The sequence below is a fragment of the Cucurbita pepo genome, chromosome 6, assembly GCF_057944985.1.
Source record: "Cucurbita pepo subsp. pepo isolate OVF chromosome 6, ASM5794498v1, whole genome shotgun sequence".
NCBI lineage: Eukaryota > Viridiplantae > Streptophyta > Magnoliopsida > Cucurbitales > Cucurbitaceae > Cucurbita > Cucurbita pepo.
The window spans coordinates 63,032-88,304 of record NC_141803.1 but is presented as its reverse complement, the minus strand read 5'-3'; the positions used below and the strand labels follow the sequence as shown (position 1 = coordinate 88,304).

General features: G+C 39.6%; 4 protein-coding genes across 5 annotated transcripts; 3 read left to right on the top strand and 1 right to left on the bottom strand.

The window, feature by feature from the left end:
* Window positions 1–1,161: 1,161 nt before the first annotated feature.
* Window positions 1,162–2,297, bottom strand: LOC111784736 (splicing factor U2af small subunit B). The gene has a single exon (XM_023665342.2). The coding sequence runs from the start codon at window positions 2,143–2,145 to the stop codon at window positions 1,318–1,320; it is 828 nt and encodes a 275-aa protein (XP_023521110.1). The 5' UTR covers window positions 2,146–2,297; the 3' UTR covers window positions 1,162–1,317.
* A 963-nt stretch (window positions 2,298–3,260) lies between these two features.
* LOC111784735 (Chlorophyll A-B binding family protein) lies at window positions 3,261–8,718 on the top strand. Its single transcript, XM_023665341.2, has 6 exons — window positions 3,261–3,459; window positions 3,538–3,704; window positions 5,464–5,610; window positions 6,196–6,328; window positions 6,888–6,980; window positions 8,266–8,718. Exons 1-6 carry the CDS (start codon window positions 3,289–3,291, stop codon window positions 8,566–8,568), a joined length of 1,014 nt encoding a protein of 337 aa, XP_023521109.1. The 5' UTR covers window positions 3,261–3,288; the 3' UTR covers window positions 8,569–8,718.
* A 1,776-nt stretch (window positions 8,719–10,494) lies between these two features.
* On the top strand, window positions 10,495–16,754 carry LOC111784734 (calponin-like domain protein). Its single transcript, XM_023665340.2, has 8 exons — window positions 10,495–10,754; window positions 10,889–13,877; window positions 13,995–14,153; window positions 14,290–14,469; window positions 14,711–14,905; window positions 15,312–15,410; window positions 15,545–16,144; window positions 16,253–16,754. The coding sequence occupies exons 2-8, from the start codon at window positions 10,944–10,946 to the stop codon at window positions 16,586–16,588; spliced, it is 4,503 nt and encodes a 1,500-aa protein (XP_023521108.1). The 5' UTR covers window positions 10,495–10,754; window positions 10,889–10,943; the 3' UTR covers window positions 16,589–16,754.
* Window positions 16,755–18,583: 1,829 nt separating this feature from the next.
* On the top strand, window positions 18,584–24,557 carry LOC111784732 (squamosa promoter-binding-like protein 14). 2 transcript variants are annotated; one of them, XR_002813581.2, is made up of 11 exons: window positions 18,584–19,786; window positions 19,953–20,146; window positions 20,237–21,060; window positions 21,165–21,239; window positions 21,348–21,455; window positions 21,540–21,657; window positions 21,866–22,001; window positions 22,141–22,282; window positions 22,389–22,988; window positions 23,452–24,235; window positions 24,414–24,557. XR_002813581.2 is itself a non-coding variant. In XM_023665339.2 (10 exons), exons 1-10 carry the CDS (start codon window positions 19,191–19,193, stop codon window positions 23,866–23,868), a joined length of 3,210 nt encoding a protein of 1,069 aa, XP_023521107.1. In that variant the 5' UTR covers window positions 18,584–19,190; the 3' UTR covers window positions 23,869–24,557. The 2 variants fall into 2 exon arrangements, 1 of the variants encoding a protein (XP_023521107.1); XM_023665339.2 differs by having other exon boundaries at window positions 23,452–24,557.
* Window positions 24,558–25,273: the final 716 nt, after the last annotated feature.

The following is a 25,273-nucleotide window of genomic DNA, read 5'->3' as shown; positions in this document are numbered from 1 at the left end:
TAACAGACAATCGGGCCTTGATGGGCTTTGTGGGCCTAAGCACATGGGCCGTCAGACGGATTGTCCCACGACATTAGTGTATTTTCCCAAATTAAATGTTGCGCAGAGATTCTAATTTTAAACAAGTCAGCCTCTGTTCTTACAATTTCATGGACCATTTGATAAATAAATAAAAAAAAACAAAAAAAAAAAAAAACAAGGGGGGGGGGGGGGGGGGGGGGGGGGGGGGTTTGTTTCAAAAACATACAAGTTAGGATTGTCCCGATTTACTACAATACCCTGTCGTCCGAAGAAAATATGAAGTTAACGACCAACTAAACACTTGGAACATAATGCCCCTATGCCACTTGTTTCAGCATATTTGATGTACATGAACAAAATTGACGACTGAATTCCACATAACCCCCTCCTAACGAGACTTGGTGGCATGCCATTTGATCCCTCCTCGATACCTATACAATAATATAACGAACCATTTCTATCGAACCCCTCGAAAAAGAAGGAGAGGAGAGGAGGAAGAAAGAAAGTCATGTCAATACCAAAATCAATATAATATGAAGGAGTGGACAGCAACCACAGATGGCATGCCAAATCTCAAGTCCAAAACCCCATTCCCTTAGAATCATGGATAACCCCTCCTCCATTTCTTACTTACTATAAAAAAACCCCAACCCAACCCAACCCAAGGCCATAATTGTCAGCTTCACTAGATTCCAAGCAATTGTGCCAAACAACCTTTTGGATTTTCTGGAATTACCAGTTGTGTAAGTAATAAAGCCCCGTTCACAGTTTGTCAGCATATTCATTCCACAATCGTCAATTTGACTAGAACACAGAAAAAACTTGTTTGTTTCACATGTCCACCCACTATCTATTATAAGAAACAAGTATCTCACCTTTTTCCCACAAGTTGTACGACATCCCTATCTAAATCCAACCCACTGATATAGCAACCAGAATTTGTACTAGTAGCGAATTGGCGAACGAATTTCCTTCCTATCTTGTTCCTGCCTGAGTCGGAAATTGAAGCAGGCGAGTAGAAAGGAAGTAATGGGAATAAACAGAAGAAGAAGCAGAAGCTCAAGTCTATGAGTGACGACCGGAGATAGAAATAGCTGAGAAATCATATCCGACAGCATGAACTAGTAACAGAATAGCAGGTAACCAAACCAAAAGGCTACTTGATATCATATCATATCATATCCATCGTTTTGTCTAGAACAGATTTCTACTTCCTATTCAGGCAGAAAGTACTGTGGTGTAAGGTATATAATTAAATGACAGAGCACAGAACAATTACCAAAACACGTCGTCACTTCACTGCTTCTCCTCCCTTTCTCGGTTCCACTGTTCAATACGGGCACGGCGCTCTACGCTTCCTTCTCTCACAGGGCTTCTGCTTCGTCTGGGGCTACCATGCCTTCTCCTTCCCCCATCCCTATCATACCTATCATGACGCTCCTTGCTCCGTCCGTTTCCGCGAGACTCACGATCTCTGTAATCCCTCTCGCGCCTATCCAACTCCTTCCGGTTCCGCGGACTCAAACTTCTACTCCTGCTCCGGCTCCGCCTATATCCCCGATGCCTACCGAACAGCTTCCTCCTCAAATCCTTCCCGATCATCTTGACATGCATAAAATTGCAATATCCCCCTCGATTGCAATTATTCTCCTCGTATTGGCGGCACGTGGCTTCGCGGAAATCAGTCACCGGAGAAAAATCTGCGATAATGGGTCGACCAGAGTAGAACCGCCCTTGCAACGCTTGTAATGCGGCAGCTGCCTGGTCCTCCTCCCTAAACTGAACGTAGACATTGCCAATCATGTGGTCGGCGAGATTATCACAGACATTAAGGCACTCGATCTCACCGAACTTACCAAGTTCCTCGTAAATGTCTTCATAGAAATCCTCAAAGTGCTCCTGAATCTTCCGGGGATCTATAGGCTGGCCCTGAGCATCGACGCCGGGGGTGATCATGTCGGGGCGTTGGTACATGTTCGACAAGAGAAGTGTCGGGGAAATAGTAGGGCGGTTGTGGAGGCGAGAGCAGCGATCTCCATGACGGCAGGCGCCGATCTTGAAATAGAAAGGGCAGTTGACACGGTCCTTCTCCGTGCCAAATATTGAGGCCAGGTGTTCAGCCATTGGAGATCAGATGAAAAAAGTTTTGAGCAACAATTCTGGACCTGATTGGAAGGGTTTCGACGGAGAAGAAGTGGAATTCAAATTAAAACCAAATGATGAACCGAACCGATGGTTCTAGTGCAAGATAAAAGTATAAGGGAAGCAAAAACCCTAAATTGGAGAAATGGATCTAGACCAAGAGCTCCAAAAGGGCTCGTTTGAGTTTTAGCACTTGCCTAAGTTTAATGAAAATATTTTTGAATTTTGAGTCTTATTTCGAAAATACTTTTGAAGTATTTAAAAGCTTTAACCATGTTTAAAGTTTAAACTTTATAATTTATACCTGTGTCCATCCACCAACCCCTTTTAATCTATACTCGCTAATAGAATGAAATTGATTGATGTGAGAAGTTAACCAAATCTTTAGTGAATAAAGAATGAGTTAGCTTAGGTGTGATGTTTTTGTTTTTCGAAACAATTTCAGTAATGCACCACTTGTGCCTCGCCATCGATTATATCATTTTTGGTATTTGGGTAGACATACATTGGAGGCCTTGCAAACTATATTCCAAACCACACAACACAAGTATCAAAATCACAAAAAAACTTCTCGATTTTCATTATTGTCAAAATTCTGTAGGAATTATTAATTTTGATGTTGAAATTATTTTTTATTTTTCTCCATCCAAATATGTTAGAGATAATTAACTACTAGAGTCCTTCTATTTGATTAATCAATGGTTTGCATATCTTATTCGAACAGGAGAGGGAGTTCTTTTAATACTCATTTTATCTTTAGAGATGGTTTTAAGACGCAGATAAAGTTATGGCAGGAGTTATGAGTAGGATAAATTATTGGTCAATGAAAAAACTTTTAGATATATATTCTTTTTTTGTTTTCCTTATTAAATACTTGTTGCAATAAGTTTAATTACTCATGGAAGTATTTGTTGTATTTAAAAAAGAAATAAAAAAATCAGAGTTATGAAATAGTTGTTTGAAGAAAAAAAGAAAAGATAAAGGAGTGTGGACTATGGGGGAGAAAGGAGGAGAGAATCAAATTTGACAAAAAAAAAAAAAAAAAAAAAAAAAAAAAACGAACTTCTAATGTTTAAACGCGCCATAAAAGTGCGTTATAGCTCAGTGACGACTCTAATAGCATAGATGGTAATGGCGCTATTTCAGCCACACACTTCACCTTCTGCAATTTCATCTTCCTCCGCCTCATTCTATGGGAGCTCTCTTCAACAACTCCGCTCGCGCACCATAGCCCTCAATCTTCGAAACAGTCCCTCCATCCCTCATCGTTTCACTTGCACAGCTTCATGGCAGGAGGTTTGTAAGAAAACAAGCTAGCTGTTTCCATTTTTGGCTGATTGCTGAGTCTTTTTTATTTTCTTCATCATGCTTTAGCTTGCGGGGGTTTTGATATTCTCCGCAATTCCTTTCACGGCCGTGAAAGCCATCGCCAATAGCCCATTCGGAGAGTCGCTCCAGAGGCAATTGGAAAAGAAGAAAAATGCTGCCGTCGCCAAGTCTTCGAAGTTCAAGGCTCTTGCTGAGGAGGCTAGAAAAGATAGGTAATCGGGTAAGCTTATTTATTGATGCGCGCGTGATTTGGTGACGCCAATGCCAAGTTGGTCTACTCGTATTTTTAGAATAATTACATACACGTTGAATTAAAGTGTATCTAGAACCCATAGAACTTCATGCATTGTGGTGTTATCAGTCATGTTCAAAGTGAGTAGATTGTGATCAAGACAGTGATTGTTAAAGAAGACGTAGAAACCAAAGGGTTCATGGTTAAAACTTATTGGAATCGTTTGGAACCTGGAATATCTTTAAGCTCAAACAGTTGAGCTTCACATTGCCATAAAGTACACAAACTAGCGTCTCTTCTGGGCAAAGCAATCGAGGCATTATCAACTGGTTTCATTGTCATGGATACTTGTTCTGTTGGAACGATATGACTAGTAGCGGCAGAGGCAAGTATCCAATATTTGTTTGAATTAAGCAATAAATTTGTAGCAACGAAATAACAAGTACCTGAAACATGAACTTGGGCACTTTAACCCCTGTTGCACCATTCTTTATCAACTAGCTGACAATTAAACTTAGTGATTCATTGCTGGCAATGGGTTTGGATTAAGAAACTGGATATTGTTCCCATAATTGCTCTGGCCTGAAGATAGTACTCCGTCACAGCCTCCTCCATCCCCACCCCATTCTGCCCAGGCCTCGACCATAGCCTTCAGATGTTCTCCTATTTACATCATTTTCTCCATTCATCTTTCTTGCTCTCCTCTAATCCTTGTGCTAAATCTATGTTTCATTGCTGCCACCACTGGTCTTCGATATGCTAGATTAAAGATATCTGATTCATCTAAAAGGTTTTCTCACAAATTTTCTCAGAATTTACGGATAGTATGCCAACTTTTATTATTATGATGAAAGTGCCATACAACAAAGTATTAATATATCCAAATGTCTAGCTAAGTCGTAACAGAACGAGGTACTTGACTTGGACTAAGTAAAACAAACTAACAACATTTAGTTACTAAAAAGTAAAAATGTTTGCTATTAAGGTTGTGAATGTCTAGACCAACTTGCACGTATCTCCACTATTCTCACGTGACAACCACCTAACTCTACTGTATTCGGTTGCCAAGGAAACTTGTAAGATATTTAAATCTTTTGGCTATCATGACTTGAACTCATTTCCTTTAAATTCCTTTTTTTATTTATATTGGTTTCTATTGACTACCAGGCCAGTTCCTGGTGGAATGTATGCCACATAAATGTTCTTCTAGTTAAGTTATGGTGAATATTCCATTTCAAATTTTGGATATCTGTTTAATTTTTTAACTTTCATTGGGCCAGTAGTATTTCTTAAATATTTATTTCATTTTAATTTCTTTTTAGATTTCCTACGTTCCTCTTGAATTTTCCATTATTTTTATGTATCCTGGTTCCTCACATAAATAATATGTAACGTTCGCTAAAGAATCAACAAATTATGTCCAAAATGACATGGACATTTTTCAAAAAGGGTTTCAAATTTTCATGCCATTAAAGGATTTCGGTAAATTGCTATCTTTATTTCATGTAGATTATTCTCTAGTATCTTTCATGCTCTGCAAATTTTCTTCATTCTTGAAATAGATTACATGGCTGCGATCTTTTGCTTGTACTAATTTACATTGGATTGGATGTGATCTTATGAATTATTGTTTATCCAACTATGAATGTTTTGACTGCCAGAAAACATATAAACGAATGGTACAATTGAATCAAATTACATCGTGTTGTAAATACTATTCTATTGGTGAATAATTGCAGCTCGTGGTATGGAGAAAAGCGTCCTCGCTGGCTTGGTCCACTACCATACAATTATCCAAAATATCTGACAGGTGAACTGCCGGGTGATTATGGATTTGATATTGCAGGTCTGAGTGAGGATCCAGTGGCTTTTCGGAAGTACTTCAAGTATATTGAGCTTCTTATAGCCTAAAATTTTCTTCAGCAGTTTCTTTTTTCTCCAATATCTGGAATCGTATGTAGATGTATTAGTGCACAGCATGAGAGCATATGATTCTTCAGCAGTTTCCTTTTTCTCCAATATCTGGAATCATATGTAGATGTATTAGGGCACACCATGAGAGAATATGATTCTCAGTTTCTTTTTTCTCCAATATCTGGAATCATATGTAGATGTATTAGTGCACACCATGAGAGAATATGATTATTTGACTTGTGAGTGGCCGGTAGACTAAGGGACGACATGATGATTATCAATGCATATAAGCTGTGAGAGTAATGAAATGATCCGGCATAACATAATATAGACATCACCTTAAAACAGTCCCCGAATGATTATCCACATGTTTGTTTGCTTGATACAAAACTTGCGTACTGCACAGCTTTCTATCCAACTTTGGAGATATTTGAGCTGTTCTGTACGTAGTATAACTTTACAGTCCTAAATTACCTTAGATAAGCAACTCTTATTGAATGTATACATTTCTTTTTTAAATCTCCATCAATAATTTTTATGTATGTATCATATTTCAGCTTTGAAATACTGCATGCTCGTTGGGCTATGTTAGCGTCCCTTGGTGCTTTAGTTCCAGAGATCTTAGATATTTTTGGAGCTTTTCATTTCACTGAACCCATCTGGTGGCGAGTGGGATATTCAAAACTTAAGGTTTGTTTTCCATCTCTTGGTTAACCATTTTTCTGGATATCCATCATATAGGATCTTTCCGTGTGTCTGCATGGTTTGTTTCTATATTGTTACGCTTCTGTCTGGTTATGTTTTTTTTCACTTTCAAATTACTGTTTAACTTATTGCTTCTGTCTGGTTATGTTTTTTTTCACTTTCAAATTACTGTTTAACTTATTGCTTCTGTCTAATCATGTTTTATTTTAAACTCTAGTTTTTCATGTCATCCTTTATTAATGAAATCAAATAGTGAGTTATGACTTCATGTCTTTCAGTGCCGTGATAAGCTGGAGTTCGGTTGCTGCCTTCTATTTTAATTACTCTTTCGTTACTTTGTTTCAATAAATTAGGGACAAACATATTCAATTACTCTTTCGTTACTTTGTTTCAATAAATTAGGGACAAACATTTTCAATTACAATATTTCATATTCCCTTCTATAAACTCCATGGGTGTGCGTAGCTCCCCATTCATTCATCCCTACTTTCCAGCACTTGTAATTGACTCTGTCATGTTACTGTTTGTGTTCTCGTTCCACCAGGGAGATACACTCGACTATCTTGGAATTCCAGGGCTTCATTTAGCTGGAAGCCAAGGAGTGATCGTCATTGCAATTTGCCAAGCTATTTTGATGGTAACCTATATCAAACAATCTTATGTTCTGCCTTCTCACATTGTCTTTTTGTCATATCTTTTGGCACTTCAGTTAAATGGTTGAGGGAAGCATGACATTATAACGTGTCCTGTTCTGGGTTTAAACCTGTGTTAACTTGAGTTGGTTAACCTCAATCAAATTTCACCCCATTCCCACCAAACACAATAAATGGCTTGGTTCCCATTGCAGTTTCTACAACCAGCCTTGGCCCTTGATAAGCTTGTTTAGGAATTTGGAATTAAAATTTTCCTTTCGGAGATTACACAAGTTAGAAAAAAAAATTAAATAGATTTTTGTTTTTTGTTTTAACAAGCGTAACTTTTCATTAGTGTATGAAAAGGAATAAAAGAGAATTAAAATATATGAACCTCCGAATGGGGAGAAAGGAAAAGCATAACGCCCAAAGAAAAAAGAAAAAAGATTACAAGAACCTGAAAAGAAACCAAAACAAACCAAACAAAAAAGTGGAACTAAAGAATTGCCAACAATAAACAAACAAAAAAAAAAAAAAGAAAAAAAAAAAGCAAGATTAGTAGATCAAAAAGCTCTTTGAGAGCTTACAAACAAAAGCTAAACATTGATGTGAAGCTCCTCAAACCACCGAAGATTCAAATAGAAACCGCACCAACCATCTTGAAATATCACACCAGAAAAGGAAGAAAAGCAACAACTGCCATGGAGAAATGCACGAACACCACATGGCCGAACAACCAAAAGCTCTATCAGCAAAACTCAACTGCAAAGAAAACCAAAAGAAGCAGTAACTTCACCCAAGAACTAAAGGCCGAAGAGCAAATCAAAAAACATCAGCCAAAGACAAGATCATTCCAAGGAGAAAGAACGGAAGTACAGGCAAAAACCCCGTTCTCAAAGAAATAATCTCATAGATTTAATGCCCATTTGTTTATAGAGGAAGAAAGTTGATGAGAGGGGAAGATGGAGAATCATCTGACTGTGTTCTTTGAAAGGGAATTAATTTTGTCTTCTTGAAAAATAGAACAAAGAGTTTCTTCAAAACCTTTTCATGCCACTAACAATTTGAAAATTAAACTTCAAGTCATAACTACTAAGACCTATCTGACTCGTCATTTCCTCCACAAAAACTAAACTTTTGATGATACCATTTGTTGAGTTAATATTAGAAAGGATGTTATTAACTAAAGATGTTGAAGAATTGAGATTGTCTATTGTTAAGAGGGCATATTAAACTATTATATGTCTGATTGTTCTTACAACCGTATGATGTAAGTTAAAATGTAAGTAGGTTGGACCCGAGTATGCAAGATATTGTGGCATAGAGGCATTGGAGCCTCTGGGAATATATCTGCCGGGGGATATAAATTATCCAGGTGGTGTGTTGTTTGATCCCTTGAACCTGTCCAAGGATGCTGCAGCTTTTGAGGAACTGAAAGTGAAAGAGATTAAAAATGGGCGGTTAGCCATGGTTGCTTGGCTAGGATTTTACAGTCAAGCTGCTTTGACGGGTAAGGGACCAATCCAAAACCTTCTTGAACACGTTTCAGACCCTTTCCACAATAACTTTCTTTCCCTGCTCAACTCATCATGAAGTAGCTTATAATTGGAATCTGGATTATAAAGTATAGTTTCCTCAAATCTATATAGTGTTCATAAGGGATGGACAAACAATCATGCTGTTCTAGATGGGAGATTGTTGCTTGATAAGTTAATACTTAATGGTGTGGTCATTGTATCTGTCTATCGTATATCAAGCATTTTTGAGAAGCTAAAGCTTTGGTAAAATTTGTTTTTGAAACAAATTTTACTCAACTTTAATAAAGAATCTTGAACCTTAAAAATGTTAAATATGGCATTGAACTTCATTTTAATTTGTGTACAATAGGACATTTTAGACATATATTTGAAAACTTGAGTTAGTAGACAGAAACTTAAAATTTTATTTAGAGATTAGACAATGCTGAAAGTTTAGAGACCTATTTGTGAAGAAAGAAAAAAAAAGGTCTGGAACTATATTTGTTATTTAAAGATAAATGATTGAAGTAAAAGGTGGTTGATTAATTTTTATATAGAGCTAAAAGTGGGAACAGCTGTAGGGATTTCTTTGAGATGGTGATTAGTGCTTAGGAACCTATAGTTAGGTTTTTAGCCGAATGGATTAGCAGTACAGTGTTACCAACTATCCTGAGGCATTTATGCAAGGTAGAGGAACGCAGTGGCCACTTTGAGGTGGAGGACATGATTTTATTGTATCATTTTAGTTGGTAATTTGATGAGTTCAAAGGGATGGGGGAACCGAAGGCATAGGGCAGAGTTCATGTTTGAGGGTGGTGGTGAACGTGGGGGGAGTGTAGGCCTTCCAATTTGGGAGCTCCGAGAAGGATTTGTAGGGTTGAAATGGGGCGAAGTATAGGTCTACTGCTACCCATGCTTTTTAAGGAATCAGTATAGCAACCCACCTGCAGTGGTCACAGCCACAGGTCCCCTACGAAATGATGAAGAGTGAAAGAGTGGTATAAAGTTTAGAGAAGCCATGTTGTGTGATAATCTTTTTAAAGAATGTTGACAACGCCCTCCACAGGCTTGTAGTAGGTCAACTTGTTGTGTATATGGATTGGGAGCTGGATGTGCATGCGAGCCAACCCACGCTTCAAAGTGCTTCTCTTCATCTTCTGTTTCTATCCTACCACCCACTGTGATCGGTTGGAGAAGTGTTTTATTTGTGTACCAGAAGATTAGTTAGAATCGGACGGCATATTCAGATTTTGGAGTTACAATAATCCCACCGACACTCCAATCTCCAAATCTCCACGGTATTCGAATCTTTCCCCCCTACCTTTCTCTCCTCCTTTTTCTACGTTTCGTTTTTTAAATATTAGGCAGCTTTAAAATACCATCTAATATATATATATATATTTTTTTTAAACAATATCTAAAATAAATTATTTAAAATAAAAAAAAACAATATCTGAAGTCAGTTAGACAAATAAATAACAGAAAACAAATGCGATCTTTTATCTTATATCGTTACAACTAAATCTATTAGATACAATTAATTTAATATTTTACTTTTATCTTATATCGAATTTAGATTTTTAAATTATTAGATTTTATTCGATAGAGTATTCACCAATGAAGATATGTAATTTAGTAGAATTTAAGAATAATCGAAAAGATTACTTATATAATTAATGAACTTGGCGTAGCGACAATCAACATTATTTTAGCATACATTTATAAGCTATGGATTTAATTAATGATCATTTATTGACTGTCCTCTTATTTTTATTTTTTATTTTTAGTTAAATGAATATTATAATAATTAAAACAACAGGGAATAGCCGACACTAACGTGGCCCATGTTAGTGTAAATAGCAGGCCGTGCATTTTATAAAATTACGCCAATGCGAAATTATATATATTACAAAAAAGAAAAAAGTATTTTTGATTTGATTTTTGAATAAAATAAAATCAGCTCTTTTTAAAGTAATTTTTAAGGAGTAGATTTGTTAATTTGACTTGAAAAAATATTAGAATAGTAAGTAGAGAAGAGACCAGTCTCTCTCTTCTTCTTCTCCTTCTTCTTCCCCTCGCCAGCTGTTTGTTTCACTCTCATCTACGACTCTGCCTCTTTCTCAGACCTTAATTCTTCTCTCCCCAGTCCCTGAATCAGTTCTCAAGATCTGCACCCGCAATTATCCACATTCATGCCTGCACCCCGATGATCTTCTCTACTCGATCTGCCAAATTCAACTCACTCCTCCGCTTTCGCTTCCGGTAACTCTCTCTCCTTTCTGTTGTTGAGATCTTTCCCTTTTAATATCGTTGACTTGCTCTTACCTTTTCCCACACCCTAATCTCTTCTTTTCTTTCTCCTTTTATGTTCATGTTTCTGAATTCGATTTAATCAGCAATCTCCCTTTGTGATCGTCTTTCGGAGTTTTGAGTCTTTTTTTATACAAAACGATGGCTGACATGGATGTGCTCGCCGACTTCTCTGAGGTTAACGAGAAGTGTACCTTGGATATGAGTACCTACGAGAATTTGCCTAAAGCCTGCAATGCAGAACCCCTTGACTGTGCTACTGCAATTCCTAAGGATGATACCGACGGTTCTTACGTTTTCGTTAGCTCCAACGATGCTGCAACTTTCGATGATCACGTTGCTTCCGATGTCAATGGGCAAGCAAAGTGTTCCCAGAACGTTGATACGGAGATTAAGGTTCGTGATGGGGAATTGAGTACTGACGACGGTAGAAAACCTGAATCGATTTTCGTTTCTGATGCACTGGGGGATTCCCAATTCAATTTTTCTGAGCATGTGAATGAGAGTGACGCAATTCTGGGTGAGATCAGAGTGGCGGATGTCCTTCAATCTTCTGACGCCGAGGAGGATGAAGCGGAACCTCAACTGAATTTTTCTCCAACGGTGGAAGAAACTCGAATCCCGGAGGGCCAGGCTACCAACGAATCTTTTGATGCAGTGACCAATTCCGGCGAAATCCATGGGGTAGAGTCTCCTCATGAAACTGAAGACATTCACATTCAGGAGGAAAATCAAATAATTTCTACCCCTGGATCTTCTAGCCCCGATTCAAATCGTAGTGGAGAAGTCAAGGTGGAGTCTTCTCAAATGGCGGAAGATATTCAAATTCATGAGGATAATGGAATAGTGGGAATCATGAAGTCTTCTGATACCGAAGAAAATCATGTGATAGACATTGAGGCGGAGTCTTCTCAGAAAGCAGACAGTATCCAGATTCACAAGGAAAATGGAACGGTTGCAATCATGCTTTCTGATACTGAGTCAAACCCTGGGGAAGAAACCGAGGTAGAGTCATCTCTAAAGGCAGACGACACTCAGAATCACGAGGAAAATGGCATAGTGAAAGCCTTTGATTTGTCTAATACCGAGGCAAATCCTAGGTCAGAACTCGAGGAGGAATCTTCTCGGGAGGTGGAGGACATTGAGCTTAGGGGGCAAAATGAAATAGTCGACACCAACAAATCGTCTGCTTCCATGAAAAAGCGTGGGGAAGAAGGTGAAGTAATTCCCGAGGATAATGAAACAGTGGTTATCAATGAATTGTCTGATACCATACCTAACCGCAGTGAAGAAACTGAGATGGAATCTTTTGAGAGAGAGGAAAGCATTCGAGAATCACAAGATGCAACGATGGAGGCTGCTGACTGCCATTGTGTTAATGTCCAAGAGAAGGTTGACGAGATGGTAAGTAAAGCTGTGGTAAGCGATTCTGTAGGAGGAATAGGAGAATCTCAAATTATAAGTTTGGGTGCTGCTAAATCCGAGGTAGATCATCTTGATGATTCCGTGGAAGACGTTAAAGGGGAATGTAAACAAGGGGTTGCATTGAATGAAGAGAACCCTGAGAGCACTCAAATTACAATTAGTCAGGATGGCGAACGTTTCCAGGTTGCTGGTGAGGAACAAGAAAGTTTAAATAATGAACTTTCTCTTTTAGAGCCCTCAGAAGAAAACAAAGCGGACATGGAGCAGGATTTGGAAGCAACTCCTAGTCCATTGTTCTGTCCAGAAGACATAAATGGTTCTATGCCCATTAGGACGGATGATGGCTTGCCAACTAGTATGGATCAAGATGACCCCTTGGAGGCTATTGATGACAAAGACACAATATTTAACAGGACCAGCTTCCATGACCTTGCTGAATCCTCACCTGGCTCTGTAGATTATGATATTGCTACTGATGAAACTCATATATTATCTCCTACGATGTTTATTAGTGATCCAAGAGTAGAGTTAAATGAGATTACCGTGAATGAACAAGTGGTGAATCATGTGTTCGAACTGGAAGAGAATTCAGAGACGGTTTCTCAACCTAAGGTGGACGAATGTATCAAGGTTGGAGATTTGGAATGTACAGTCTCTGGAAATGGAGATGATATGCCCACTGCACTCGACCAATCTAGAATTGCTTGTGGTGACAACTCTGTTGCTGGCAGTCAATTAATCCCTGAGGACATTGAGCGAGTGGAAAGCATTGAAACAGCAGTATCTATTGTTGTGATAGGAAATACTAAGATTGAAATAAGGGAAACGCCCTCTGTGAACTGTCTTAATGATCCATTCCTGAGATCCGATCTTCACGTTGAGCATTGTACAATGTCTGAAAATGTGGCCTCTGCTGGTGATGATGTCCTACCGGACCAGGAAGTCAGTGAAAATCATGAGGATGACCTTCTTGGTAACTCTAATTTTGAGATCAAGTGTGAGAATGGTCACATCGAAAAAGATGACCAATCAACTTTCCACAGTAATGATATGAGATCAAAATCTAAGGATTGTACTTCAATTGAAAGTGAAGAGAGAGGTTCCACTGTTCCTGAAGTTCCTAATGGTGTCGTTAAATCTCCTGCAATTCCACAAAGTTCTGCTGTTGAAATAGACTCGGAATTGCATGATAACAAAAGTATCTCAAGTCCAACTGCTAATGAGAATTCAGTGGATGACATCGAGATTACATATTCCATAGGAGGTGGTAGCAGAACTATACCTGGCGATGATTGCAGTGTGTCAAAAACTGAAGTTCTCAAGCGTTCCATGATAAAAGATGAAGGGAGTCTGAACTCAATCTCTGATGCTGTCTTTGAAACTGACGGTAAACTGACGAAAGATGAAACTGAGGTCATTCATGAGGATTGCCAGAATGAACCTTCACCTGTTTCTCCAGAAGGTTCTGCTGATGCTTTAACGGGGCAAAATGTAGGGGCTGAGGCAGGAACAAGGCCGTTTAACTTTTTGGTTAAGGTACCTAGATTTGATGATCAAAATATAAGAGAGCAGATTAAGTGTGCTCAGGCAGAAGTTGATCGGAAGACCAAGGATCGAGATGCCATTCGGGTTCAAATACAGACAATGAGGGTAATAATGATCATTAATAAATTGTTTCGAAGTTTAATATGTGTGTGTGAGTGTGTGAGTGTGTGTGTTTGTGTGTGTTTATACATCTTTTCATGGCCCAAATGGTTATCTGATCAGGCTGCATGTAAAGTGTTGAGTGATAATCTTGAAGCAGCAATGTCGGAAGGGAGAGCTGCAAGAGACTTGCTGAAGTCAAAAAGACTGGAGATAGACTCTGTTCAGTCAGTGATAACAAAAGTGAAGAATGCAATTTCCGTTGAGGATATCGATGGCAGGGTAAGCACCTATTCATCTTCAAGTTAAATATGTTTTCAGCAATTGTCCTCGCCCCTACTGCCTATGTGCATGCTCCTGCCCCCAGCATTTATTTTTTTATTTCAACGTTCTGTGACATCATGCTTCAATGTTGCAGATACGCAACACTGAACACATGATAGAGCATGAAACGCTGCCACTAAAAGAGGAAAAGCAATTACTTCGTGAAATCAAGCAATTGAAGCAGCAGCGGGAACAGCTTTCATCAACTATGGGTAAGCAGGAAGAGCTTCAACAGGCACTGGACCAGAGAGACCAGATTGAAGAGCGCCTAAAGGTATGATCTAGGGTTTGATACGTTTGTGCTATGCCATCTGCATCCATCTGTAAAATATATAATACCCTGCTTCTCTAAATATGTTTTCAACTACTTGCAATGCGCAGCATAAGATAAAGATGCATATGCATGCGATATTTATTTCAAGTACTAGCAGTGCAGCATAAGGTTTAGACAATGCATCTTCAATTTTGTTTTAAATACGCATATTCTCATGATACTTATAAATTGTACCCCACAGCTATTAAGAAAGGAGATGGATTTACTGAGGGGCAATGTTTTGAAAGCCGAATCAGTAATAAAGGTTGCTAAGAAGAAATATAATGATGAAAGCATAAAGCTGGACGAGTTGCAATCCCAGTTTAAAGCAGCAGATGAGATTCGCCAAGAAGCATATGCTAATTTACAGAGTACGAGGAAGCAATTGTCTGAGAAGGTTTGTACTCGTGATTTTTGTTCTTAATCTACTTGCGGTAAGCATTTTAGAAGATGATGTGTGTAAAATAAGTGTCGAAGGTATGAGGGTCAGGGTCTTTTTCCTTCATCACGTTAGAATGGGACGAAGTTCACATCTCGTAGGAAGGTAGTTCCCAACGATCTATTTTAACTTTGTGACGAGGATAGATTGGATAGTGGTTTTCAATTTTGTCTTGAATTCTTCAGTCTCGGTTTAAAAAGTACGAGGTGGGACCTGGCCTGGGGTACTTTTTAGCTCAAATAGATCTTGTTACAATTGTACATATGTATCATTTTATGTTTATCTCCGTTGGCGTTTCACCACCAGTGTGGTTCCTTTTAACTAGTGTCACCCAGTGAAAGTGTAATCGTTGAAATTTGACCAGAACAAATACTGCTGGAATTATCGGAAGGACGCAAAGGAAGCCAATGAAATAGCATTGAGTGGAGATCTAGAGAGACTGCAACGTTTGTGTGTTAATCAGGTTACTTTATTCTTACATTCTTTTTGTTGACATAATCAGGTTACTTTTTGTTATTGATTCGGTGTTGCTAGTTCTGATTGGGTTTCATTTTGGGTGTCGAGTTGTTTCTATGTTCTGACTGATTAATATTTTAGGTAGAGCGCATGATGGAACTGTGGAACACAAATGCCGAGTTCAGGGAAGAATATGTTAAGAGCAACATGAGGAGTACCCTGTGGCGACTAAAGACGTTGGATGGCCGCTCCCTTGGCCCCAATGAAGAGCCGCATGTACCGAACCGTATTGTAAAGGAGAGACCAGCGAAGGACAATTCTCTTTTAACGGCTTCAACAATGCAGGAAACAGAAAAATTGATACCCGCTGCTGATGCTGATGATGCGAGAGACAATGACAAATCAGTGACGAAAGTAGCCGAAACGAAGAATCGAACGACAAAAAAGAAGCCCGAAACAGTTGTGGCCTTAGAGAGTGGCCCCAGAAATATCTCTAGCGAGAATGAGGTAGAAGAGCCACCGCGACCAGTGGAGATTAAGCGAACAAGAGAGGAAGAAGAGCTGGCGGCGAAAGCAGAAGAGTTGAGAAAGGAAGAGGAAGCAATCAAGTTGAAGGAGCGACGTAAGTTGGAAGAGAAGGCCAAAGCCAAAGAGGCGTTGGAAAGGAAAAGAAGAAATGCTGAGAAAGCTCAGGCCAGGGCGGCAATTAAAGCACGGAAAGAGGCGGAAGAGAGAGAGAAGGTATTCAGTGCATGTATATATTTATGTGTAATGGACTAATAATAATATGCTCTTTTTCTTTTCTGTATGAATTACAATTTGATAGCTAACATGTGTTGTTGTGCACAGCTAAGGGAGAAGAGAGCAAAAAAGAAGGAAAGGAAGATGGCAGCTGGGACGGAAGCTGGGAATGGTCGGGATGAAATGGAATGTGCTATAGTCACCAAGACCCCAGCAGCAGAAGGTCTGAAGGAGGAGTCCGAAAACAGAGGAGAACAGGGGACAGCAACGAAGAGGCGGCCTAAAAAAGCATCGCAGTACACAAAGCAGAGCAAGACAAAGTCAATGCCTCCGCCACTTCGAAACCGGGGTAAGAGGAGGATGCAACCATGGATGTGGATTCTTCTGACAACCCTGGTTGTATTGGCGCTGTTCTTTGTCGGACAACAACAGCTTCTCTACTAGATCTTCTTGGTTCGGTTTCCAAATTTAGAATGCAATTCAATTTTATATAGTTATCGAGTGGCACACAATTAGTTGGTGAAGGAAGGATAGACGCTTGGCTTGGGACGTTCCCATGGAATTTATATATATAGATAGATAGATATGATAGGCTAATTCTTTGGTTCTATTCTCAAGATTCATCTCCCTCTCCCCTTGAATTATCAACAAGAATGAAGTATTTCCATTGCTGAGTAGTAATTCATTATCAACAGAATGAAGTATTTCCATTACTCAGTAGTAATTCATTATCGTCCTTGGAAGAGTGTGATCATTTAGGCTGCATTGCATTTTTGGGGCTGTGGAGAAAGAAGAAAAAGAAAAGAAAAGAAAATACAGAGAGGAGATTCCATTGGGAGAGTAGAGTAGAAGCAGATGAGGGAGGGTGTGGGGTGGGGTGGAGCATATGCTCCTGCCGTGAGACGTCCACGTTTATGGATGGGTCCGGCTTCCGTACAAGGGGCCCGCACTGACATTGTAGCTATCCGGAACTGGAATCATCCTGGTCCCACTGCTACTGTGCCATCTTCTGTCTTGTGTACGACGGCGTTTATTGGGTGCCCCTACCAGTCCCCATTGCCTAATGGATCTGACTATTTCCATTACCCGTGGTCAACGCTTCCGATAATATGTTTTCATCCTATCCCGAACCCCTAATATCTATTTTTTCAATCTGTAACTTGATCTTTTTCGTAGCGGTTACGAGTAATATTATGGAAATAAATTAGCTCTTCAAATCCAACTACTTTAATTAATACAAGTGAAGCTTGTCCTTTTATTTTTGGTTGGAAAGAAACATATTCAAAACCATTAATCTTTCAGTTATTTTGAAATAGTACATTAAGAAATTACATGAGTAAGACACAGACAGGCATAAGAAGGGGAGGTGGCATGGGTGGGCTGTGTTTGTGTGTGAAAGAAAGCTTGTAGTTGTAGTTGTAATTGTAATTGTAGTGTGTGAACACGATTAAGTGCTTATTCTAGAATAGTAAAACCCAATCTATAATTGCTCCATACAATCCCATCCGGACATCAATTTTGACTAAATTCTCTACTCTTCCCCAACTAACAGTGTCCTTGAATTTACCAAAATCAACACCACAAATAATTCAATTTTATACCATCTAATCGTAAAGCTACTATTCTTAGGAGCTATCGGTTTTGCATCGTTGACATAAATGGTGAATTGGTATAAAATTGGAATAATGGAATAAATCCTTTCATCCTTAGTTTTTTAATTTTTTATTTTTTATTCCAGTGGTGAGCACTCCTGAATGCAGACAGATTGGGTTTATATTTTTTTTTTTTAATTTAAAATAAATACCGTCTCATTAATTTATTTGGGTAGAAAAAGTTGCATGGATTAGTAAGTTTTGAGAGAATGAGCGAGAAATTGTTGGGAAAGATAGACGCATTAGAATTAGTATGAGAAAAAAAGGTGATAATGAATGTTTGAGAATGATTATAATTTAGTGAAATGTGGAAAATGTTTGAGAATAAGGAAAAAAGAAAAAAAGAAAAAAGAAATAGTGGGCGTGAGTGTTGGGTTAGATATATGATTTAGAATGACCTGTAAACAGGACGTAGAGAGCACAGCTGGGTGGGGCTGGGACTCCGGACTCCACTCCTTACTGGTACTGATCTCTTTCAAATGTAGACCCCAATTGCAAGAGCCCATTATCATGTTTGTTTCTGGTTAATTTTAATTTACTCTAATTTTTACTGCTTCCAATAAATATTCACTCTCACTCTCAGACAAAACTGTACTTTTCTTCTTCTTCTTCCTCCTTTAATCTCATCACACCCTACTAATTACTTTTTTTTTTTTTTTTTTCTTTTTAAATACAAAATAACAATATCTTAGCGGGGGTGTTTTTGTTTGAAGTCGTCGTGTCAGACTCGCACGGACTGAAGGATAAAAATATATATAAATCTGTTTCCCCGCAAAGTGCAAACCCTAAACCCAAGCCAAAGAAAATGAAAAAAAAAAGGTGGATTGATTCTTGTTTTCCTCCAGGGCGGCCATCCTTAGTTCAAACATTTAACTCTGTTGTTGTCTTAATTTACGGTTTCTACCAATCCATTCTTTTCTTCTCTCTTTCTTTCTCGGTTTCGTACAGCAGCGAAGGTATCAGGAAATACCCAGTAAGTAAGTTATTAGTCCCCCGATTCATCCCAACTTGCCGACTCCACTGATTTTCATCTTAATATCCACGCGTCCCCTTCCTCTTCATCTTCTTCTTCCTCTTCCTCTTCCTCTTCCTCTTCCCCTTCACAGATCTCAGATCCACCCTCCTTCTCTTCCATCATCTCTTTCCACCCATGGCCGATCTGTTTCCCCCCCTTCAGTTCCTTCCCCCCCTCTCTTCTGCTTTCCATTTCCGCCGTCTCATCACGTAGATTCACTCCCAATTCTCTTCCCCTTTCTTCTCCCCTTTCTTCTCCCCTTTCTTCTCCCCTCACTTTCTTCTTCCTATGGATTAAGTTTCCCCTTCTTTCTTCTCTAACTTCATAATTCTCCCTTTACTTCTCTTTCCACTTCCACCTCCTCCTTTCCTTCCTCTTCATGGACGACGTCGGCGCCCAAGTTGCTCCTCCTATTTTCATCCGCCAAACCTTGACCAGTCGCTACACTGATGTGCCTTCCATCCCCAAGAAGCGTGCTTTATCATATCAGCTCCCCAACTTCCATCATCACTTGCAACCTCAGGGTCAACTCCATGCTCATACTTGGAACCCTAAGGCTTGGGATTGGGATAGCGCTAGATTCCTCACCAAACCCTCCAAACCTCCACTTCTCCACTCCGATGCTCCCTCATCCGACCTAAAGACCACCCACGATTTCGCTGCTGCTACTCCCTCCACGTTGAACAACACAGTGGACGCTCTGGAGAACCAGGATGAGAGTCTTCGCCTTAATCTTGGTGGTGGTTTGAATTTGAATTACGTTGAGGAGCCCGTGTCCAAACCCCCTAAAAAGGTCCGCCCTGCTTCTCCCGGCGCTGCTACCACCTACCCTATGTGCCAGGTTGATAATTGTAAGGAAGATCTATCGAATGCCAAAGACTATCACCGCAGGCATAAAGTTTGCGAGCTCCATAGCAAATCCTCCAAAGCCCTAGTTGCTAAACAGATGCAGCGGTTCTGCCAGCAGTGTAGCAGGTATTTTGTTCTTTCCTTCCTACAATTTCTTACTTGTTCGTTGTTATGCTTCCCGCTGGTATATGCCTTTTTTGTTTTTCTGTCTTCGTTTTGATGCGCCAGAAATTCAATATCAATCTGCCTCCCTCTTCAAATAAATTCTTATTGCTCCTAACCCTCTCCTCAGATTTCATCCTCTTTCGGAATTTGATGATGGGAAGAGGAGTTGTAGGAGGAGACTTGCAGGGCACAACTGGCGTAGAAGGAAGACGCAGCCCGAGGATGTATCCTCAAGGCCGACCCGGCCAGGAAGTAGAGGACCCCAAAGCAGTGGGAATTTGGACATCGTCAGTCTATTGACTGCCCTAGCCAAGGCTCAAGGTCAAGCAATTGCCTGATCCAGTCTATAGCTATTTGTTTCTTCTTTCCCCCTTCTGACTTTTGTTTTAATACATTGATTTGAAACATCAGGAAAAAACGAAGACCAGACTGTGAAGAGCTTGTTGTCAGCAAATAGTGACCATCTCATTCAGATCCTCAATAAGATCAACTCGCTTCCGTTACCAGCAGACCTTGCAGCAAAGTTGCCCAATTTAGAGAGTTTTAGGGGGAAGGCTCCTCCACAGGGTTCGTTGCAGCACCAAAACATATTAAATGGAAATTCATCTTCTCCTTCGACCATGGACTTGCTTACTGTACTTTCAGCTACTTTAGCAGCATCGGCTCCAGATGCTCTTGCAGTGCTGTCGCAGAAGAGCAGTCTCAGCAGTGATAGTGAAAAAACACGGTCATCGTGCCGATCTGGTTCTGATCTCCACAATAGGCCTCTGGAACTTCCTTCAGTTGCAGGAGAAAGAAGCAGTACCAGTTATCAGTCCCCCATGGAAGATTCGGATGGACAAGTTCAAGGAACTCGAGTTGGTTTGGCACTCCAGCTGTTTAGCTCTTCGCCTGAACATGATACCCCACCGAACTTGGCGGCTTCTAGGAAGTACTTTTCTTCTGATAGCAGTAATCCTATTGAAGAGAGGTCTCCGTCATCTTCACCTCCTCTCCTGCAGAAGTTGTTTCCCATGCAAAGCAGAGAAGAAGCGAACAGTAATGGGAAATTACCAATCAGAAAAGAAGTTAGTGGTGTTGAGGTTCGAAAGCCTCCTAGTAGCAATATTCCCTTTGAACTCTTCAGAGAGTTAGATGGAGCTGGACCAAATTCATTTCGACCTGTTCCATATCAGGCTGGATACACTTCTTCAGGGTCTGATCATTCACCTTCTAGTTTAAATTCTGATGCCCAGGTATCCTGCTGAATACATTCTTGTTTGTATGTATGGGCGTGTATCTTTTTGTGTGTGTTTGATATCATCATTCTTTATTGTGATTTGAAAAAAAAAATATTCAGGACCGCACTGGAAGGATAAGTTTTAAACTCTTTGATAAGGATCCCAGTCAATTTCCAGGGGCATTGCGGACACAAGTAAGATTCTAATTTCTTTATTGGCTTCTAATTTTCTTTAATAAAAAAAATGCTGCAATCGCATGTGATGGGAAAAAGTTCTTAAAAGTTGTGCCTCTAATGTTCTAGATATACAATTGGCTGTCTAATTGTCCGTCTGAAATGGAAAGCTACATCCGGCCTGGTTGTGTGGTTCTGTCGGTTTATCTGTCTATGACACCCATTGCATGGGAACAGGTGAGTAAAGAGCTTTTATCCTGAACTGAAATTTTACTGCTGAACGTTTTTGAGCTCTAACCACTCTAACTCGTTCTTTCCCAGCTTGAAGAAAATTTGGTTCTGCATCTTAAATCTTTGATTCATAGCGAAGAGATTGATTTTTGGAGAAGTGGAAGATTTCTAGTTTACACTGGGAGGCTACTGGCGTCACACAAGGATGGTGAGAACTTACCAGGGTAGTGGTCTTTGTCTTGTTGAATTTGAGCTCTGTTGCTGTTGGTTATTTACTCATAACCAGCATCACATTTTTACCTCTGATGTTGTTCGTGAAGATATGGATAGTCTTACAGCGTGGTCCTTGAAACCATAGGTTGTGAATTCATTGTCCTTCTTGTGTTAAGTTTTGCTTCCACTGATTGGGTTTTCAGGGAAGATTCGTCTGAACAAATCCTCAAAAGCATGGAGTAATCCAGAATTAATCTCGGTGTCACCTTTAGCAGTTGTGGGTGGACAAAAGACCTCCTTTTTATTGAGGGGAAGGAATTTGAAAAATCCTGGCACCAGGTAAGTCCAGTGTTATAATGGGATGAATTTGTTGTTTTTTTTCTTCGTTTTTCTTGTTTTTGTGATTCTTTCCTTTTCTCGCTTCTTCCTTTCTTTGTTTCCTTCTCATTTCTAGAAGTGACATTTCACAACCCTGTAGGATTCATTGCACATCTATGGGTGGCTACATATCCGAAGAAGTGATGGGATTCTGTAGGCAGGGAATATACGACGAGATACACTCCAGAAGTTTCAAGGTTGGGGATGCATCACCTACTGCCCTTGGTCGTTGTTTCATTGAGGTATATGTTCTGCTTGAAATTGCACATGATACCTGCCCTACGGTTAATTATTTTTTTTTTTTTACAAAATCAATGTTTTGATCAACTTTCTAAACAATTCGAACAGGTGGAAAATGGTTTTCGAGGAAATAGTTTCCCTGTTATCATAGCTGATGCTGCCATCTGCAAGGAATTGCGGCATCTTGAATCGGAGATTGATGGGTTTAGAGTACCGGAAATTAGTTCAGAAAGTCATTCATACGTTACTTCACAGCCAAGGCTGAAGGATGAAATTTTGCTATTCTTGAATGAACTTGGATGGCTATTCCAAAGGGAAAGGTCGTCTTCTGGCTTAGATAATCCAGATTTTTTAATAAGGCGGTTCAAATTTGTACTCACGTTCTCAGCAGAGAGGGACTTCTGTGCGTTGGTTAAAACACTTCTCGACATTTTGGTAAAAAAGTGCTTGATCACACATGGACTATCAACGAAATCTTTGGAGATGATATCTGAGATTCAGCTCTTGAATCGATCAGTTAAAAGGAGGTGCAGGCGGATGGTTGACCTACTCGTTCATTATCACGTATCTGGCTTTGGTGATGCTGAGAAAAAGTACCTCTTTCCACCAAATTCTATTGGTCCTGGTGGCATTACGCCTCTGCATTTGGCAGCTTCAATGACAGATGCAGATGATATGGTTGATGCACTGACAAATGACCCGCTAGAGGTAAACATCTAGTTTCTTCTTCGATGTATATATATATATATATTTTTTCAATTATACCTTGTAAACATACGTATCCTGATTTCCTTTTGAGGACTAGATGCTCGTTTTGCATGCATTACTGTACGCTGACATTGTCCCAAAATGATCCTGAGGGCTCTGTTTTTTGATCTCCATGGAGATCAAGGAATATATGGTGTACTTGTTTGTGTTCTAAAACCTCCTAGGTGTACTTCCCAAAAAGGCACCAGAGTGCGGCTTGGGTTCCCCCCAAAGAAATAGAGAAGTATCTTTAAAAAATGCTCATTTTTCTTAGCAATATCCTACTGAAGTATCTTTTAAATAATTTCGCTATAATTCATTTTTCTTTTTTCTTTCAAGTCTCAGAAGGTTATTAGAGTCGGTAGCCCAGGAAAAGTGAATTGTTACGTTGTTTTGAACGTTCTGTGTTCTTTCGAAATTGCAGATTGGGTTGGAGTGCTGGAGTTCCCAACTTGATGCAAACGGACAGTCGCCACGGGCTTATGCTTTAATGAGGGGCAATCATTCTTGTAATGAGCTGGTGGAGCGAAAACTTGGTGACAGAAAGAATGGTCAAGTTTCGTTAAGAATTGGGAATGAGATAGAGCAACTAGAGGTGTCAAGTGGAGAGAGGGGCAGGGCGCAAGTCCGATCCTGCTCCAGGTGTGCTATTGTTGCAGCAAAGTGCAACAGGAGGGTTCCTGGGAGTGGGACACACAGGTTACTTCATCGGCCCTACATTCATTCAATGCTTGCTATTGCTGCAGTGTGCGTTTGCGTGTGCCTATTTTTGCGAGGTTCCCCGGACATTGGTTTAGTTGCACCCTTCAAATGGGAGAACTTGGACTATGGGACAATATAGTTTGAGTGGACTTGGAGAAGGATGGAGTGAGGATAATGAATAGAAAAAATGGGGAAGCAAACAGGAAGGGGCCAAAGAAGGGACACGGGTTGATAAGATGAGACAATCTATTGCCGGTAAAAATAAAGACGAGAAAAGGGTAAGTTGTTGAGGTAGCAAATGAAGAATGCTCTGACGTTATAAATAAAGCTGTGAAGTAGAGACAAATGGATTGGTTAGAAGGGGATTGTATTGTATTGTATTCTTTTGCAGCTGTGGACAAAGGCAAAGGTTTGAGGTTTTGAAATGTAGCGTAGCCTGCGTATAACAGAGAAGGCGCCACCATAAGGTGCAGGCCGACAATGATGAATGATTTTGAAGAAGAAAGGTATGATTTTATCCGGTGGAGCTTGGTTTAGCCTTGGCCTTGGCCTTCCCCTCACCCCCATCCATTCCGTCTTCCTTCCCTTCTTTTTCTTTTATTCAATTGTTATTTCTTAGTAGCATGCCATAAGGTAAGCAGTAATTAGTAAGTATGAATATAATCTGATATATAAATATTGCAGTTTGTCTCAAACAACACAATGTAAAGTTGATCCAATCACATTTATACTTCTACAAGACTTCTGGTCAAAGACAAGGCCCAGTGCAGGTCACCGTTCTGTACCCATCGCCTTCCATTCCTACAATAACACGTTTTGTTATCATCATTCATTGATTTCCTTTTCAATTTACATTTTGCAACTGTCTGTTCATTCATATTCTATTCATCTGGTAGTCTTCTTGTGTTTCCAGGTCAGTTAGTTTTATTTTATTATATAACATGAGTGAATATTGAAGTAGAGTAAGACATTATAGTATAATTTATTGTAAAAATAGTGTAAGTTAGTTATAGTTTGAGAGTTATGGATAATTAAATAGTTAAGAAGAACTTTGGTGACCATCTCTATTTAGAAATAATGATTAAAAAATAAAATAAAAAGAGGGAGTAGAGATTAAATAAATATTTGTGGTGCCGTGTAGCAATTGAAAGAATAGGTTGGCAGAAAGCTGAAATGGATTGACTTCCACCCTTCACGTTATTCTAATAGTCTTGTTAAGAGAGTGCGCACACTTTCTTTGAACAAGCTCCCACTCTTCTGCCTATGCCTTTTAACATTGCTTCTGCTGCTTCTTCTTCTCCTGCCATTCGATCTTTTAGCATCTTTTGCGGCCGTTGGACACCAAGCCCTGATGCCCTTCCAACTGTCCTAACTCGAAATTGGGTCGGCATAGGTTTTGGTTGTTTCATCGTCACCCACTTTGACATAACTCAGAACTTCCTTCTACTATCTGCCATTGCCTTCCAACTGTGTCTTCGAGATATCGGAATCCCAGAGATCAAACCTGTCGTATTTTGTAGCGGCAGAGCTATTGATAAGACAGA